This window comes from Myotis davidii, unplaced genomic scaffold (assembly GCF_000327345.1).
Source record: "Myotis davidii unplaced genomic scaffold, ASM32734v1 scaffold841, whole genome shotgun sequence".
NCBI classification, from domain to species: Eukaryota; Metazoa; Chordata; class Mammalia; order Chiroptera; family Vespertilionidae; genus Myotis; species Myotis davidii.
The window spans coordinates 359282-377740 of NW_006291508.1; the positions used below are offsets into that span (position 1 = coordinate 359282).

Consider the following 18459-nt stretch of genomic DNA (forward strand, 5'->3'; position numbering starts at 1 on the left):
CCTCAGCATCCGGCATCCAACAGACAAAAGCCCCTGCTGCTTCTCAATTCTTCCATTTTGGGCTATTGTTCGGCTCCTAGCCCAGAATCCTTGGGGTCATTTTAGCCTCTTCTCTCTTCCTTGCTTACATAGGAATAGTCATTGAGTTCTGTTGTTTTTCCCCAAGACTCTTGGATTGACCCATTTCTTTCCACTTGGGCAGCCACCCAGCTGGTCCCTCCACCTCCAGCTTCCTAGTGGCTGCCCAGTCTGAGGTCATGGCCAAATGCAGTTCTCTAGGAGCCAGGCTTTCAAGACCCGCAGCCTGGCCCCACCTGCCCTCTCCCGCCGCCCGCCGTGCTCCCACTCAGGCCCTCACTGGCTGTGCTGTGGTTGGCCTGGTGTCAGCGGTCCCTTCCAGGTCTCCCGAGAGCTGCCATGGACTCACTGTGTAATGTGCTCCTAGCGGTGATCTCGGCAGAGGCCAGGATGGTAACCAGTGTGCCTTGTCATGTTTATTAGGCTGGACAAACAGTTCCTGTGCTTGCAAGGGGCCAGGTGCTGTTCTGGGCCCTGTCCTCCAGAACTAGCTCCAGTCTAGGGGCTGGGGTAGGGATGGGGAGGTGGGGAGGAGACAGACCCTCCATGAAGACCGGCTATGGGCAGTGCCCATGTAAGCCCCAGTGTCATGCCCGGTGATGGTGTTCGAGCAGAGGCAATTACTCGGTGTGTCTCTCATTGAGCTTCAGCTCTCTGCTGTGTGAGGGTGAGCACTGGGTCAGAGGTTTTGGTGGCTGGCTGGGCCTGGGCCGTGGTTTGTTTGCTCGGGGGTGGCCGATGTTTAGATGACCTGAGGGACTCTCTGAGTTTTATAGGAAGGAAGCTGTGGGTCAGCTCTTGTGGTTTCTGTTGTAGACTCGGCTGTCGCTGCGCCCAGCTACGCCACCGTGCTGCCTGGGCAGGCAGGCACTGGGCTGTCCCGCGCCCTCCCCCACACCACCCCTTTTCCTTCTCCCCAGTTCCAGAAGCACAGATGCCTGCCAGTTTCAGGAGGGCTGGTCCACAGGTCAGAATCCCCAGGCACTGGGCAAAGGTAGTTGTTTTTCTTCACTGCAGATTATCTGAGGATTAAAACCAGAGCAGAGTCAGTGTGTTTTTCCAACAGATTTTTTTTTCTTTTTTCCTTTAGTCATGTGCGTTGAGCTATGAACTCTTTAGTCTGAAGTCCATTCGTTTTCTGGGAGCAGTAAACTAAATAACACGTAACAATAAAGTGGAACTAACTTTTTGGTGAGCTCTTAAGGTGGGCTGCCTAAGGGCCGTGGTCTGTAGGCCTTGTCCACAGCTCTGGCCAGGCAGAATGAGGGAGAGACCATTCCTCAACTCCTCCTCCTGGATGGTTTCACCCTGGGGAGAAAGAACCTTGAAACCTAATGGCAGATTATATTTAGAAGCACTAGAATGTGGCTACATTTCTGTCTTCTGTTCTGCTGAGATAGAAATTTGTATTACGTATTATGGTAACGATGCTATTGGAGTGCTTTATGATTTATAAAGTATGTTCGATAAGTTATCCCATTTTATCCTTCCAGCAGTCCCATGAGGGCGGTGTTATTATCTCCATGTCAGATGTGAGAGGCATTAAGCCTCTGGAAGGTTGGGGGATGTTGCTTAGCCATCTTAGCTATTGAGTGGCAGAGCTCAGACTCAACTCAAGACTTCTGGCTGCAAAGAGGCAGTGGACTGAGAGGGCATGGGATCAAAGAGAGAGACTGGGGTTCGGGTCCTGGCCCTGCTTTTCATTAGCTGTGTAACTTTGGTCAGACAGTTTCCCTGATCAATATGATTAAGCGTATCAGGTAATCTACAGTTGCCTCTTTTTATTGACCACATTCCTCCATATTTCTCTGTCCTGGCTCCATTCTGGGCTGGTTGCTCTGTCGGCTGTTGGACAGTTGTCCCGGACTTCTCTTTACCCTCAGTATGGTAGTTATTCTTGCCTCTTTCCTCTCTTGGATCCTTTGTTTCCCAGATTCCATGTCTTTGTCATTTTTTATTTACATCTTGTTTGGGTAGAGCATGAGTTCTAGTAGCTTCCTGAGAAAGTGCATTGGTGGTAAATCGTGCACATCTGAGATCTGAAGTCTGAGTAAATTTGTATTCACCATTGACAGTTTGGCTGGTGATAGAATTCCAGTTGGAAACCGCATTGCCTGAAAATCGCAAAGGCGATGCTTCGCTGTCTTCCAGTGTGCTGATGACCAGCCTTACGCCAGTTCTGACTCCTGGTCTTTTATATGTGGTGTGTGTGCTTTTCTTTGAAACACACATCTGCTCTTTGTCAGCAGTGTTCTGCATGTTTGCACAGATGTATTTTGGTGAGAGTTAATTTTATTCTTGATGCTGAGCCCTCTCAACTGAAAAGCTTGCATCTTTCAATTCTGGGGTATTTTCTCAAATTATTTCTTTGATAATTTCCTGTCTATTTTCTTCTGTTTCTGGAGTTCCTTTAATGTGGCTGTTTGTGCTTTAATTTGGCTGTTTTTAGTTTTAGTTTCATCTTTCCATTGGTTTGTTTTCGTCCCTTTTATGTTAAGGGCTTTCCTCAGATATCTGGTGAACCTCGTTATCTGTGTGTATTGAAGAGCAAGGCACTAACTAGCACATGATCAGAGACTGAGTGTGGGGAGGGGTGGAGGGCACTTGTTTACTGAGAGCACCTCACAGTAGGAATTGGAGTGGGAATTCAGCTGTTCCATGGCAGGATCTCCAAGTCACTGTCTTTAGATTGTTTTTCTTGTGCTTCTCAGTTTACCCAGAGAAAAATTCTCTAATCTCCTGCCTGGGGGAACAAGACTGGCAGCATTCTGGAAAGGGGGGTGCTAGGGGATGGGGCTCATGCGGATGGTTGATCTCAAGGTTTAGTTCATAGACTTCCCTTAATCTCCTCTTTTCTCTCAGGGCCACACTCCCACCCTCTGCCTGGTGTCTCCCAGCAGAGCGTATCTGTTTTTAGTGGACATGTAGTAACCCCTGTGCCTTCTGCCAACCAGGCAAGGGGCTGTTGGCCAGCTGTGTGGGCTGGGTGAGGGGATCTGCTGTGTGACTTCTCCTTATTCATGTGCTTAACACACACCCACATACATACATACACACACACACACACACACACACACTGCTTTCATCTTACACATGCCTGTGGAGGTGCCTGGTACCTCCGGTGCCCAAGGTTTGCAGGCTTCTTGGGGACAATCCGCTCATTTTCGTTGGCTTATTTCCTGCGATCGTTGGCTGAGTAGGGCAAGCAGAAACGCCCTCACCATCCATTCCCATCCTGAACCTCAGAGGTGACCTTATTTCTCTGTGGATTTTGTGTTTCGGTGCTTCTGAGTGGGATGGAGTCTTCGCATTGCTCCGGCGTGTGATGCAGTGTAGCATGTAGACACTGGCGTCCGAGAGAGGTCTTGATTGAGCGGGTGGCAGGTACGTCCACGCACATGCTTGTGTTGTATGCAGCCCATGCAACGTTATGAAAGTGCATGGAGAAGAGAGGGACGTGGAGACTGAGAGTGGACAGGGAAGTGTCTTGGGGTGTGTGGTGACTTGGCGAGAGGATGAGGTGAAGGGCAGCTCTAGTCTCCTGAGAAGGGTTGGTGTGCCCTCATCCCTCTGAAGTGAGATAAGCTATAGGCAGCAGGTCGGTGGGCACCTGTTCTTCCTCAGGCCTGGCCGGGACCCGGGGCTCACCGTCCTTGTCTCCTTCATTTGCAGGTCATCCTGCCAGGATGGCTGTGCTCCACAAAGGTCTCCTCGCTCATCGAGAGGATCTCTGACCCCAAGGACTTGAAAAAACTTCTCAGGACCCGGAATAATGTATTGGTGCTTTACTCCAAATCCGGTGAGTGCCCATCTGGGTCACCTGTTGGGGAGGGCATGCGATAGGAAGGGAATGAGAGGGGCCAGAGGTGGGAGACGGAGACCTTAGGACCAACGGCCAGTCAGGAAGGGTCCTAGGGACACCGTGTTTGTCCGCTTTCCACGGGAGATGGCAGAGGCCCGGAGGGGCGTTAGTTCTGCTGATCTGGGATCCCTGAGAGGTCATTCACTTCCTTCCTATGAGTGTTTCTTAGAAAAAGCCTCATTGCCTCAGGAGAGGGCATGAGTGTGAAGGAGGGCAGAGGACTGTGGACACTGGGGATGGACATTCTAACTTCCTGCACAGGCACGGGCCAGCCCTGCCAGGGCATGCTTCTCCAGGGCTGTTGACGAACAGCCTGGGCCGGCCCGTCGCCAGCTGAGTTGGTCCCAGGCTTGGGGACATGCACCCAGGCTGGCAGCTCTGACCCTGCCTGGCCCCCATCTGTCCTACTCTGGGATTGGAACACAAGGCTGAGTTTGGACTGGGCTCAGGGCGGCTTAAGGGGGCGTGGGAGCAGCAGCTTGCCTCCGCTGACCTTGGGACTGACGAGGGCAGAGTGGATGGAGAGAGGTTTGCTCAGCTCCTGGCTGTGACTTTGAACATCAGACTGTTGATATTATTCCAGCACAGTTAAGTGTTTTCGCTGCTTCTGAGGATGCCAAGTTCTCCGTGCCCTGGAGAAGCAATAGCCAGTGGCTGGGCCAGTTCCGGGCACAGCTCTCCCTGCAGCTCATCCTTGACACTCGTTTACACTGGGGCTGATGGATGTTTTGGACGTGTGTCCCTCCTGGAGCCTGCACTCTCCCAGCACCCTGGCACATGCTGCTCCTTGGTCTTCTGCAGCCTGGCAGATGCTCTCTGAGGTTGTTGTTGGGACCCCAGCATGTGACTAACATTTCTCTGCTGTCAGGAACAGGGGTAAACTGAGGCCAGGGAGAAGCAGAGCTGCTCCTGAGGCCTGGGTGTAGGGCCCTGATAAGCGTGGCTCACCCCGTGGGTGCTCCTGGAGCTGGCGGTTGTCGGTGTGGGAGCACACTTGGCTCCTCTCTGGGTACGTCCCGCCACGGAAGCTCATCATCATACAAGGACGCCTTGAGGACCTTCTGCAGGACGGTCCCCTTTGCTCCTCTGCCAGGAGGGAGGCAGCGCAGGTTGTCAGATAAGATCCAGGTTATGAGGGAGGAGCTGAAGCTGAGAGAGAGCAGCTGACTTGTCTGAGGCCTCGCAGCTAGTAGACGCCGTTCAAGCTGGTCAGTCGAGCTGGTCTCTGCTCCACCTCTGCTTGTTTCTTCTGCTGGAGGGAGGAAGCGATGTGTTACCTCTGCAGGGACGGGAGGGCTCTGCCACCAGGGAATGGTTTTGGTTAGCTAGAGGGTGGGAAGGTGGATGGGGTCTCCAGATGGGGCTTGCAGGGCAGGAGGCAGGGCCCAGAGGTCTTATTTTCTCTCCAGCCTCACCCAAGTGTGGTCTCATGCTTCCCGCGTGCCGGCTCCTCCCTGCATTGGCAGTGGCTGTGGGTGGTTTTCCTACCTTCCTGCCTCCTCCCAGGCCTGTCACTAGACTTGTGACTGTGCGTGGGCTTTCAGGGCAGCACAGTAACTGGGTTTCTCCCCTCCTGTCCTTCCAGGCAGGGATCCCTTTCCGCAGGGCTAGGGGCGGGGTGCTGCCTATCTATCCCTCTACTCCAGTTTCCCTCCCCCGCTCCCCAGAGCCCATCTGCCTGCTGAGCGATGGCCTTTCCCCCTCCACCACGCCCTCCTCCTGGTGCCCTGGTGGGGCTCCTGGCACGTTCTAGAATGATGCTTTTTGTTCACTTCCATAAAGGCTCCGCATGCTTTGTGTTCACAAACAGCTACCATTCTCCGCACTAGAAAAGGAGATCTGTGGAGGCAAATAATTCAGACACAATGTCTGCTTGACTTTGGAACGTATCAGAGGGGGAAGGCAGCAGACTGCTCTCCCCACCAGAGTCTGCCTGGCAGGCCTTGCACATGCGCTCACAGGTATGGCAGGGGGAGGTGACACACTGGCCACAGCCACTCGGCAGTGGGAACTTGCAGGCTGGCCGTGCTAAATCCTGGCCACAGAGGCTCCGTCCCCAAGAACCTGCCCTCCTACAATAGATTCCAGGTGCTTTGCCCAGACTCACAGGAGTTGGCACCTGGCCCAGCAAAGCACTCTTCCTTTCTCATGTCCACTCCATCCTGCCCAAGGCCTGGTCTGCGGTCCTGCAGCTGACGCCCGAGGTATGGCCCAGCCCAGTTCCTCCCCTGCCATTTCCCGGGAAGTGGGCTATGACATCTGACGTGGGTACACTTGGCATCTGTCTGTCGGAGACTAGTGTCACACGTAAACTTCATCTGATCGCCAGGTTGTACCGAGGGCCACTAGATGCGTGTGTGATGGACACAGGAAGGAAGGATCGGGCCCCTGCCCTCATCAGGTCCAAGGACAGACAAGGGTGGAATTGGCCAACTCATTTCCCACTTCAGTTACAGAATTGTCATTATGTGGTTATAAAATTTTCAAAATTTGTCCCAGAAAGGTAGTGAGTCAGAGACGCTCCCGGGAGTTACCTATTTTGCTCAGAGACGCTCGGAGGAGTGAGGGGTGAGGCGTGGCTTACAGGAGGCGTGGCTTACGTGGGGGCTCTCTGTCCATGAGGAAGGGCCCAGGAATGTGGCGGGAGCAGGGGTTCCTGGAATGAGCTGGGCGATCCTCCCAGAACTGTTGGTCACCGGGACGATATCTTAACAGGGGTTCTGGACTGGTCTCCTTTCTTCCTTCCTTCCCTGCCCCCAAGAGAAGATGGCAGGATGGCCTGGTGTCCTTGGGCACAGATGTTTAATATTTGGTTGTTGTTTTTTACAGAGGCTGCAGCTGAAAGTCATCTCAGGTTACTGTCCACTGTGGCCCAGGCAGTGAAAGGACAAGGCACCATCTGCTGGGTGGACTGTGGGTATGTTCTGGGGACGTGGCACGTGGCTGGAGGGCATGGGGCTTGGAGGCTGTGGCCAGTGGGGGTGGGACTTGTCCCTGATTAATACTCTGAAGAGAGGATGGGATGGAGAGACGCTGCGGAAAGACCTCCCTGGCAGCCTGGCAGGGTCACCTGTGGCCTGGAGGAGGCAGTTCTGGCTCTCCCTCTGTCTGTCCGTCTTCCCTTCTTCCGGAGAGCTTTTATGTTTTACTGTGTCACTTGATTTTGTTGGTGGCAGAGGGGGCCTTGTTTTATAGATGGGGCCTTAGTGCCCAGAGAGGCAAGGTGATTTTCAGGGTGACCCACAAGTCTGCTTGTGGGGGAGGGTGTTTGGCAGCAAGAACCTGGGCTTTACCCCCGTCCAGGCCAGTAACAGAGGTCTCCTCTCCCTGCGGCCCAAGGCGGTGGAATCAGTTGGCTGACCTGCCTGCTCCCTTGGCTTCCAAGCTGATGCCATTAGATGAATCAGGTGGCTTAGCCCTTCCAGCTCTCTCCTCTAGCTGTGTCTCCACCCCTACCCCACCTGTCCCAGTGCCGTGAGCTCCTCTCCCCTCTACTCCCACCCTCCCCCTCTTCCTCTATCCTCACCTCCCTCCTCTCAGGGATTTTCCTGTCGGAATTGAGTGCCGCCCCCGGGAGGGAGCCCATGGAAAGAGGCTACTTCTTAGGGTGGGGAAGGGCCTGTTGGTGGAATTCCCCTGATTCTTTGAGTTTGGAAGCTGGAGTGCAGGGTGTGCTCAGCTTCCCTTTCCTCCCCATCATTAGGAATAATTTCCACATCTCTCTGTGTTCAGTGCTTTGCTGCAGGGACTATATTTATACACACCTCTTGTCATATCATTAGCTCCCAAGTTGGCGTAGATTGGCAGAAGCACAGAAAGACACGCAGAGAGTGAATGAACATAGGAAAACAGATAGCTAAGAACAGGCTTTCCCTTTACACGTTTATTGAGCACTAGCTATATGCAAGGCACTGTGCTGCACTTGGCGGGTAGCAGCGTTTACATGTCCTTCTGACAGGACAAGAGGTGTCTCCAGAGCCTCTTTGTCCAGTCACTGCTCACCTGGACTTGGGGTTTGTCAGGAGCGTGGAGTTGGGAAGAGGAGGGGAAAGGAGAATCGTACTCAAGGGTGTTGTACTCCGGTTAGTTCGTTTAGGGAAGAGGTGGGGTTCTGCTGGAAAGAGGCAGCTCTTTTCCTGAGTGGCCCATAAAGGTCTTTGACCTTGGATGTAGCTGGCCCTGCCTGAGTCACAAGCCTTGCTACTACCCTGTGGGTTAAATGAGCTTTCATGGGCTCCACTCCAGTGCAATTTTCTTCCCCTGCAATCTGAGTCCTAAATGGCTGTTTGGCAAATGAACTTCATGGCCTCAATGGCTGGAGAGGACTGAAGGAGATTCCTATTTTGACAGAGCACCGGGTAAGACCCGCTGACGTGTTAGCCCAGCAGTGTTTGCTGAAGCCATGTGTGTATGTGCGCACGCACGCATGCCTGGCCTCACACCTCCAGGTATTCTGAAGCACCAACTCAATGGACGAGACTACCCTCTAGACCAGTGGTTCTCAACCTTGGCTGCACATTAGAATCACCTGGGAATCTTTTTAAAATCCTGATTTCTGGGCCCCATCCTCCGGAAATTCTGTTTCTTTGTTATGGCATGGGGCCACAACATTACTAACAAAGAAACAGAATTTCTGGAGGATGAGGCCCGGAAATCAGGATTTTAAAAAGATTCCCAGGTGATTCTAATGTGCAGCCAAGGTTGAGAACCACTGCTCTATTGGTGAGATTGTAGCCATTGGTGAATTCTAGTCCATCCCTGGTCTGGAAGTGTTTCTGTCTTCCAGATGTGTCGCTGTCTCCAGTAGCTCGCCAGGCGTACATTCCGTGACTGGCAAAGCGCCAAAGTCTATTAGAGAGGACAGGTGCTTCGGACTCTCCACAGCTGAAGATGATGCCAGTTCTGCCCAATGAGGCCTTATCACGGGGGTCTTGTGAGGCTTGCAGGTGGCAGAAGTGGGCAGAAGAGCTTTGATGTTGCTCCATCCACCTGGATCCACTCAGCAGACATTCCCGAGCACTTACTGTGTGCTTTGAGGTGCACAGTATCGTGTCCCCCGTCCCCCTCAAGAATAGCGGTGTCCTCTGTGCCAGGAGGAGGCAGACTACAGTCCAGGTGAAAGGTGCTGTAAATGGAGGCTATCTGTGTTGTCACTTAATTTTGTCTGGAAAGGCTGAGAAAGCTTCACAGAGGCGGTAGAGTTCAAGTTTGGGGCAAATACCTCAGAGTGTCAGGTCTTTAAAGTGCCCTGGCTTTCCCCGGAGGTGTGGTGTGGGCCCAGCACTGCTTGGGGTCATCTGGATGGTGGCCGGGCAGGCACAGTCCTGCTCTGCTCCCTGGACGGGCAAGACTAAATGGGACCAGACTAGTGTGTGGAGAGAGACTGAGGCGATTAGAACGCAGGACTCATGCAGAGACATGTTAAAGTGCCAATGGGAGAAAGAATCCTGTGACTGATGTGCTAAATGAAAACAGGAGAAGAGGGCGCCTTAGCGCTTAAAAGGTAACCTTAAGACAAAGGGATAGATTGTTTCATGCACGTAGTTGCCACTCCACATATCCTTGTAGGAGGGAGTGTAAACTGAAATGTTAAGTAGCTTTTAAAATGGTTTAGAGAAGTAGGTGGATTGAGGAGCTATAATGGATTATGTTGGAAGCAGGAGTCTCTGTTTGAGATCAGAGGCAGAGTGTGGCTACATCTTCCCAGAACAGCCCACGGACAGAACTTGGCTCCGGTCCTCGCAGGCCACCCTGGGCAGCACTTCTCACGGACCAGTGTCACATGAGATTCCCAGGGCACCAGCTGGCTCTGCCCTCTGCTCAGCCACCCCCGCTCCTACACTTCCGAACGTGCCCCGTAAATCATTAGGGGACCCGACCATGTAACTCCTGGGCCCTGCAATGACAGCTCTCGCTGTTGTCCTAAATGCGTTCCGTCTGTGTTTATGAATCTGAAAGAGACGCTCTGGGAATGGGCAGACGCAGCTCAGGAAAGCTTTCTGTTGCCGTCTGCAGTGGAGTAAGGGGGTGGAACGGAGCCAAGCCAACGTCTGCTCGCTTTTTATCTCAGCAGCTGTTAACTAGCAGGTGGGCAGCCAGAGCGCCCCTCCCTCCCGCAGGCCCTCCGAGGTTCCCCACTCCTGTCCTCTCCGGCTCTGCCTCCTGCCCTGCCAGCGGTCTCAGAGGCTGGGATGGGGACACCAGGGCCTGGAGGGGGGTGATAGGAAGGTCAGGAGGGAACAGCCTCCTCTGCTTCTCCCCCTTGAGGAGCAGGTGAAGGGAACGGGGGGGGGGGGGCATTCGAGGGTGAGGGAAGACAGAACTCTGGTGAGCGGTGTCAGGATGTGCGTGGCACGATGGCAGAGGCTGGTTGAAGGGTCGGCTTTGCTGCTTCTTAGCTCCATGATGTTGAGTAGGACAGTTACCCTGGGTCCATTTCCTCGTCTGTGAAATGGGACAATAATTCTTTCTTCTTCCTGGTTCCATGGAAGCTCTTTCCGGAATAGAACTGAGAGGGGAGACCCTGTGCTGCTGTCGTTACTTTTCATCTGGGCAGGGCTGTTCAGGACTTGCAAGAAGCTGGAGGGGGAAGCGGTGTGTTTGTTCCTCAGCAGCCTTTTCTTGGGTGAGGAGCCTTTGGTGGTTGTGAGGGTGCCTCTGAGGGAAGTTTTGGGCTGGAGAGTCAGCCCCGGCTCGTGGGTGCTTGGCTCCGACCCTGAAGAAGTGCCGGGTGCAGTGGAATTTGCACGCCTGCAGGTCAGGAGGCCTGCCCTGGAGTCCGGGCTCATCCCTAAATAGCGTAGTTCAGAATCTCCCAGAAGCTGCCAGACTTGGTGTGCAGGGTGTGTGTGTGTGTGTGTGTAAGTCTTTTGTCTTCCAGTCTTTGGGGCCTTTTTTTCCTTTGCGTCTCTCCCCATTCTGGGTATCTGCCCCTTAAACCTTTCCAATCCTTCCTTCTGAGCATCTCTCCCGTCTCCTGCTTTGTTCTCTGTCCCTTACTAGTTTCTGCCGCCTCTTCCCTGCTCTGGTCCCTGATGCCCATTCTTTTGATCTTTTTCCTCCTGTCTCCATGTGGATGTTTCTTTCCCTCTTTTTCTCGTTTTTCTGGCGCTTTCCTCTCAACCGGTGCCTACGTGCCTGCAGGCACACACAGCCCTCCCGGTGGGTCCCCTCCCAGCCCCAGCAACTTGTTGCTGTGAGGTGTCTGTAGGGTGTGTGGCTTCTGTCCAGGAATCTGTCAGCTCTCCCTGCCCCTCACTCCACCTCCTGGCTCAGGCCTCGGCAGCCACGCTCGGGTTGGCTGCTGGTGGTTGTCTGGCTAAGTGTGTGTGTGTGTGTGTGTGTGTGTGTGTGTGTGTCTGGAGAGAGAGAGAGAGAGAGAGGGAGAGAGAGAGAGTTAGTATTCCCTCCGTGCCCCGCAGCCTGGCATCGGGCTGGGCCTTGGCCGAGTGCTGCTGTCTGGGCAGCTGAGCCGGGGCCAGCAGGCAGGAGCTGGGCTTGGGATGCTAATTCCTGGGGCGGATTCTCACCGGGCTGAGGCTGCCCTCTCCCTACTTTCTGCTTTCTTTTCTGAGGGTCAAGGTCATTACCTAACCACAGTTTCCTTCTCCCCTGCTCTGTCTCCCATCTGCCTTATTTCCCCTGGAGCAGCGCTGTCTTCCCAGATCCAGGATTTAGGGCCTGCCAGCGTGGGCATAACATATTTTGAAGTCTTAGCTTTTCTTATAAAGAATATTTGAGTTTAGCATTTGCTCCCTTCTGTGTAAGCATGTTTAACACGACTTACTGTGCGTTAGAGGAGACTCCCAGGCGAGAGCTGTGTTGATGTGTCTTCAGACACTTCCCAGCCCGTTAGCAGGCACTCCTTGGGGTGGCACGTCCCCCGCTGAGGAGCTGGGGAGGCAGGTGGAGGAGGAGAAGGCACACTTATCTCCCTCTGTTCCCATCACTTTTACTAGCTGTGCTGTGTAATTCATACTTTACCCTGTGCCTTCTTGAGGTAGGGACAGCCAGACCTGGGAGGATCCCTGCTATATGCAGCAGGCCCCTTCATCAGAGAGCACTACCTGGCCACCAAGGTCTGCCCAAGGTTAGGCCAGCTGTTCCAGGACTGTTCTGTCTGCCGCCCGTGTCCTCCAGTTACATCCGTTCATATTGCCCTTGGTATTTGGCATCTAGAAGTCACTCTGACAGTATTTCTTGCTCATTTGCTCCTTAGCTCCAATTTTTTTATGTCACTGAAGTGAGGGCACTTTCTACCTCTCCTCTCCCACCAACCTCAGGGGTGACAGGCCCATCTGCTCGGAATCCCGCCACGTCAGACGGGGTTGATGGGAGAAAGAGATGTACCCTTTCTTTGATGGGGAGATGGAACCCAGGAAGGCTGCGTTAGCCAAGGGTACCCAGTGGCCAAGACAGGCAGGGGCCAAGGCCAGGTTCTTAGTGCAGTGTGCTTTCTCCCCGCTGCTGAGGCTGCCCGGCTTTGTGTGGGCATGAGCAGGAGTGAGGATCTGGTCAGGGGGTTGGGAGAGAGATGACGGAGGCTTAGATCTTTCTGAGTCTCCACCTCTGTCCTGGGTCCTGGCTCCTGGTTCATCCGTCAGAATATAGGCAGCCTGCCTTGGTGCGTTAGTAATACTTGACCTCATAGAGGAGTTAGAGGCTCCATTCAGCTCACCTGCACAACTCTCACATTTTGCAGCTCGGGAAACCAAGGCCCGCCAGAGGTCACAGGCTGGCGAATGGCAGAGCCAGATCTGGAAGCCATCAGTCACTCCAGCTGGCAGGTGGGCCTGCCTCCAGGGAGGGTCTGGGACTCAGACTGCGACTTGTGGAAGCCACATCCCCCCTTCCTGAGCCTCCAGTACCCATTTCTTCCCGCCTCCCTCACGCCTCCATCATCTCTGGGTCTGATCCCCAGGAGCGGGCATGGCCAGCCTCCTGGATGACCAGCATGGCTCCACACACCCACTGCAGCCACTCCGCACTCCCAGCCAGCCACTCCCCAGCAAATTCCAAGGAAATGTCCATGCGCACGCATCTGTCAGGGCCAGGGTTAGGGGGGAAGTGTGCAAAGTGTGCACAGGCCTCTGAAATCTGTCCACATTCTCTGTAGAGGAGAGCCAGGGAAGGTGGGTGAGTAACTGGGCAGAGGGAGGCCTGGCTCCTGCATCCCCAGCAGACAGAGTGGCAGGGAGGCCCTTTGCATGGCCAGTCCACTCTCCGTGATGCATGGCGGTTTTCTGCCTCCCTCTCCATTCCAGCAAAGCATCTCGTTCCTTTGCTCCCTGCTCGTGTCTCCTCCCCGCTCCAGAGGCTCAGTCCCTGGCAGGGGAAGGGAGGGACAGCAGGAGGTAGCCAGAAGATCAATTAATTGTGTCTAATCTCTCAACCAAGATCCTTCTAAGTCCCTGAGGTTGGTAATTTCTCTCTCCTTAAACTCTTAGGACTTATATTGTCTGTACTGCATGATTAGCGTGTGCGTGCGCGCGCGCGCGCACACACACACACACACACACACACACACACACAAACAACTGTTGGAGGGAAGCGAGCCGACCTGAGAGAGCACCAGCAGGAAGTGTCACCTGGCAGGATTCCTGGAGCTCAGCGGACAGAGCCCAGAGCCCAGAGCCCAGGAAGCCAGCGGTGCAGGGCTCCTCCCAGCAGTAGCAGGACAGCGTCAATCAGGGCCTCGCTCACTCGGGTGATTACAGAGGGCCCGCTCTGTGCCAGCTGCTGTTGTAACCCTGGGGAAACAGTGTGAACACACAAAGCCCTCGCCCTCATGGAGCAAACATTTTTGATGGGGCGACAGTCAGTGCACACATTGGCCAGATGTGGAGATGCATTTGCCAGATGTGGAGATGCATGGCCGAGAGAGACAGCAGGGAAGGGGGTGCTGGAGGGGGTGGCGGAGGTGCTCAGAGGGGACAGGAAGAATGTGTGCATTTACATTCGTGCGTGTGTGTGTGTGTGTGTGTGTGTGTGTGTGTGTGTGTGTGTGTGTGTGTGTGTGTGTGTAGGGGCAGGGGAGAGGAGAGAATCCTTGGTCAGTGTCTAGAACCTCAGGAGGGAAGAGGGTTGTGTGGAGTGTGCAACAAGGAGTCCTGTGGCACAGACAGAGCTGTGATTGGCTTGACTGGAGTCGGAGCCTCAGGCAGCAGGATCCACACTGAGAAACAGGCTGGATGACCGCTGGCCTCCCAGGTCCACCCAGCCACGTTGTTTGGTGGGTTGGCAGCATTACTCCTAAGCCTGCTGGGTTCACGGGGGTCTCAGGCTGCGGCAGACTTTCCCAGGGAGGGGGTCAGCCCGGCAGGCAGGGGTTGGGTTGCAATGACTCTGAGCCCCGTCACTCCTCTCTCTGCTTCATGAAAGTCACAGGAAGAGGCTGCCAACTTGGCAGAAGAGAGAGCCAGCATGGGGTGGCATTTCTCCCCTGCAGAGGCTGCCTTGCAGTCTGAGTGCCCACCACAGGCGCGGCAGGGTGGGCCCACCGGGACTTGGTTCCAGCTCCTGACGCTGTTTGTCGGTGCAGTTGAGTGGACAGTAGGCGGTCACAGGGACAGTTGAGTGCAGCAGAATGAAGCTGGCCTCGGAAAGTGCTGAGTGAGCGGTTGTCAGCATCCTGAGTCGAGCCCTCTCTTCTGGGGAATTAACTCAGGCAGGGAAAGGGCACCTCAGACACAGTTCTTCCCAATCGAACCTGCTGCCTGTCAGCGAGGCTTCACCTCAGCCTGCGGGATGGGCAGACCAGACTGTGGTAGCCGTAGTGGGTGGAGGCAGGTATGGCATCCCCACGGGGCTTGAGGGTAGGGTTTCCAGCGAGGATGCCGTGGGCTGCCCCTCCAGTGGCCTTCTGAGCTATGCTCTCAGCTCTCTGGGTCTCCTTCCCACCCCAGCTTCTCCCTTCTTTCTGGACTCCCTGTTTTAAAATGCCCTCGCCACCTTGGAGGAGCAGCCATTGCAGTGCCATTAGCCTCTCCTTTTTGGATTCATCATGCATTTCTGAGGCCTGAGGCCGCAAGCTGCAGTGGCCACTGTGATGGCCGCCACAGGCAGGACTGAGTGGGGAGGGAAAGGCCATGCTTCCTGAATTGCAGATCGTATATTTACATTTAAAATGAAGCCCCGCAATTCTGCTTGTGCATTGAAGAGCGTTGCTTTTAGAATTGAGCTGAATGGGTTCATTAGTCCATCTGTTCTGGGGCTGGTGCACAGCTGTGGGAAGCTGATGGCTGTAGAAGGTGGTGAGGTATGTAAACAGGTGGGAGGTGAAGGGACTTCCCTCAGGTGGCTGTCATACCTGGCAGAACAAAGTTTCTCGTGCAGCGCAGACAGTCAGCGGAGACCAGTGGAGGTTGGGTGACCAACATACCCTCCCTGATTCCACACAGAATGAGGAGAGGGCCCTGCAGCAAGGAGCAGGGGCGGGGATGGGGTGGCTGGCTGCCTTTGGCTGGCTGTTGGGCACAAGTGGCTGGGTGTGGTGAGGTTGTGTAGGAGGGCAGTGGAGGCTAGTGGAGGGCACCGGGAAGCCACACCTGGAGTTTGGGGAGAGTAAGAGCCAGTGCAGGATGGTGGCATCATCAGATCACCTGGAAGGTTCCTTAAAACAGTATATGCAGCCCAGGCTGGTGTGGCTTGGTTGGGCATCCTCCCGTGCACCGAAAGGTTGCTGGTTTGATTCCCAGTCAGGACACATGCTTATATGGGGGCTCAATTTCTGGTAGGGGCATGCAGGCGGCAGCCAATCAATGTTTTGCTCTCACATCAATGTCTCTCTCTCCCTTTCCCTTCCTCTCTAAAAATCAATAAAAATATTTTACAAAAACAACACCAGAAACACCAGTATTCTCAGAGTTTTGATTCAGAAGGTCTGGGAGGGGGATGACAGTTTGTATTTCTAACAGGTTCCTAAGTGAGGCTGGGTTGCTGGTCAGGGGCCACACTTTGAGGCCCATGAGTCTAGCAGGAAGGACTAGATGAGATGGTGCCTGCACACTTTGTACACAGTGAACGGCACCCAACAGACATTTTTTATTAGAATTGCGAGAGGGCGAGATTACAGACTCCAGCCCTTCACCGAAGCTTCCCCTTTCTCCTTTTGGCTTTTGTCCATACCTGGTCAGATGTCATAATGCTTTCAGCATCGTAGAACGTCTTCCTCTTTTCCTGGTCAGATGGTCTATAGCAGGTGGCATATGGCACACATTAGAGCTTGAAAAACAAATGTACTTGGGCCCCAGGCAGAGACTCTGAAGGAATGATCTGGGCAGGCCCAGGAAATCAGTATTTTTTAAACTTCCCCAGGAGCTTGTAATGCGCAGCCAGGATTGGGAACCACTGATCTATACTGCGTGTATTTTTCTTCTTAGAATGGGCTGTCCACCCCGTAAGCTTCTGGGGCACTTCCTTTATCTGGACCTCCCTGGGTTGTACCTGACACCCAGTGGTACAGCCTCCCCGTCTGCTGGCCCATCTTTCCTGATCAGTCACCTCGCATTGGGTCCTCTCCTCCCTCCGGTTCTCTGAGAACCCGTCTCCAGTGAGGTCCTTTCTCGCTATGGAGAAGTCCAAGTTACCTGCCTTATTCTGAGGCTACCAGCAGATTTTACTCTGTCAACACCTCTGTGAGGACCACAGGTTACCGATGGTTCCCGGCGTTTGTGTCTTTCAGTGACACAGAGAGTAGAAAATTGTGCAAGAAGATGAAAGTTGACCTGAGCCCAAAGGACAAAAAGGTCGAATTATTCCATTACCAGTAAGTACACGTGGTCATTTCCAATTTCCAAGTAAGTGCTGAAAGCTTTCATTGGTATTCTCAGTGCACAGCGATTTTAGGTAGATCAATTTTCTTCCGGAATGATTTTTTTTTCCTGTTTACAGTTATTTCATTTAAAAACATCTTGAACTCTGTTCAATAGCTGAATCTTATTAAGATGCTGCAGGAAACCAAAGGTAGGTCTCTTCACAACCATTCCTGTAGTTAACACCTTGTTCTCTCTTTTGACAGGGACGGTGCATTTCACACTGAATATAACCGAGCTGTGACATTTAAGGTAAATTTACCTCCCTCGTTCTCAGCAGAGCTGTATCTGAATGGATGCCAAAAGTCTGGCAGCTTCTCTCTGAGAGAAGGAAGGGCAGAGAGCACAAATAGCTCTTCTGGGGGACCTGAGGGAGTCTTATCTCTCGAGCGAATGTCAGCAAAATATCTGTGGAAGTTTGTAGCTCTTAGCACAATAAGGATGACCAGCCTCACAGCTAGTCTGTGCCTCCATCAGCAGTGACGTCAAGCCTTTCCCCTCCAGAGGCCTGGTCTCCCCTCCCTGTGGCCTCAAGGCCCCCTCCCCCACCTCTGCAGCAGTGTCGACAGTGGCTGCCCACGGGCTGGAGGGGGCTGGCTGTGCCCAGGTTAGCGCGCTCTGCAGGACACCGGCAGGATGGCATATGTGGGTTGATGCAGCTTGTTCCAGATGAGATGCCGATGTCACCGAGATTTTCCTTGCTCCAAATCCAATTTAGAAGCGGATGGAAAAACATCAGTGAACATAAGTGTGGAGAGCCCGTGACCTGCAGGTGCTGTCCTGTGATCACCAAGCCGCTGCTCCGCCCCGCCCTGCGCCCTTCTCCTGCCCTTGGATTCTGCTCCTTCGCCATACACATTCCCTTCCTCAAACCAGCCTTCTTTTACCTGTGGTCCAGGCCACATCCCCTGCCCTGGCTGGGGCCGCACATTTCTCCCGTTTCCAAATCTGCCAATCCCATGCGTTCTGACTTTCCTGCTTCCCAGACTGGATTCGACCCTGTACTCCTCTCTCTCTGCCTATCTCCACCGGCGTCTCCTTCCATCCCTTCCTATCCAGTCTGAGCAGCTGTCACTGCCCCTTCCCCCCACCTCCCTGCCATCTCTTGTTTATCCACTAACGCTGCTTCCTTTTCAGTTGCTGCAGCTCTTCCCTGACACAGACTCAGCCTGATTACTCATTTTAACACCCACTTAGACACTTAGAGACAATGCTACCAACTGGAGTTGCTTAACCCCTCTTACTCTGTGTGAAGACTTCCACTGAAGTCTTTGGAGAGAACACGTGCTCCCCAGGAGCAAGGTTTAGCTGGGTGGGGTGGGGAGGTGCCTCTGCAGTGATGGGAAGGGGAGGCTTTGTTTTGTCCTGGAGGTTGTGTTCAGTGCATGTTTAGCCAGCCTCAGAGAAGTCTGCGCTGTGAGTGTGTACTAGGGGATGGCCGCTGCTCAGAATTGTTGAAGCAGGAACGGAGCAAGGAGCCCCGAAGGTCTGAGCTGGCCTGAGTGGGGTGGCCAAGTCCTGGCCTTTGTCCACCTCTTTACAAAGACTAGGTGGGTGCGATCTTGTCCTTCTGTGATTTTTTATGTCAATAAGCCAGAGAGGTGGGCTGTGCCATGTATAGGGTCAGTTTTTAATGGAGAGAGGAAATCCTTGGTCCCAGGGACCCCAAAGCCCACAGGACCATATGGATTGGGGTAGAGCCCCTGA

General features: G+C 53.8%; 1 protein-coding gene across 1 annotated transcript; it reads left to right on the forward strand.

Annotated features, from left to right (window-relative positions):
- Nucleotides 1-637: 637 nt before the first annotated feature.
- LOC102752953 (protein disulfide-isomerase A5-like) lies at nucleotides 638-17004 on the forward strand (the record flags this gene model as incomplete). Its single annotated transcript, XM_006764905.1, has 5 exons — nucleotides 638-652; nucleotides 3751-3877; nucleotides 6770-6857; nucleotides 16623-16706; nucleotides 16959-17004. Coding segments are annotated over exons 1-5 (360 nt in total), but the record flags the coding sequence as incomplete, so codon positions are not given.
- Between the last annotated feature and the right edge of the window lie 1455 nt (nucleotides 17005-18459).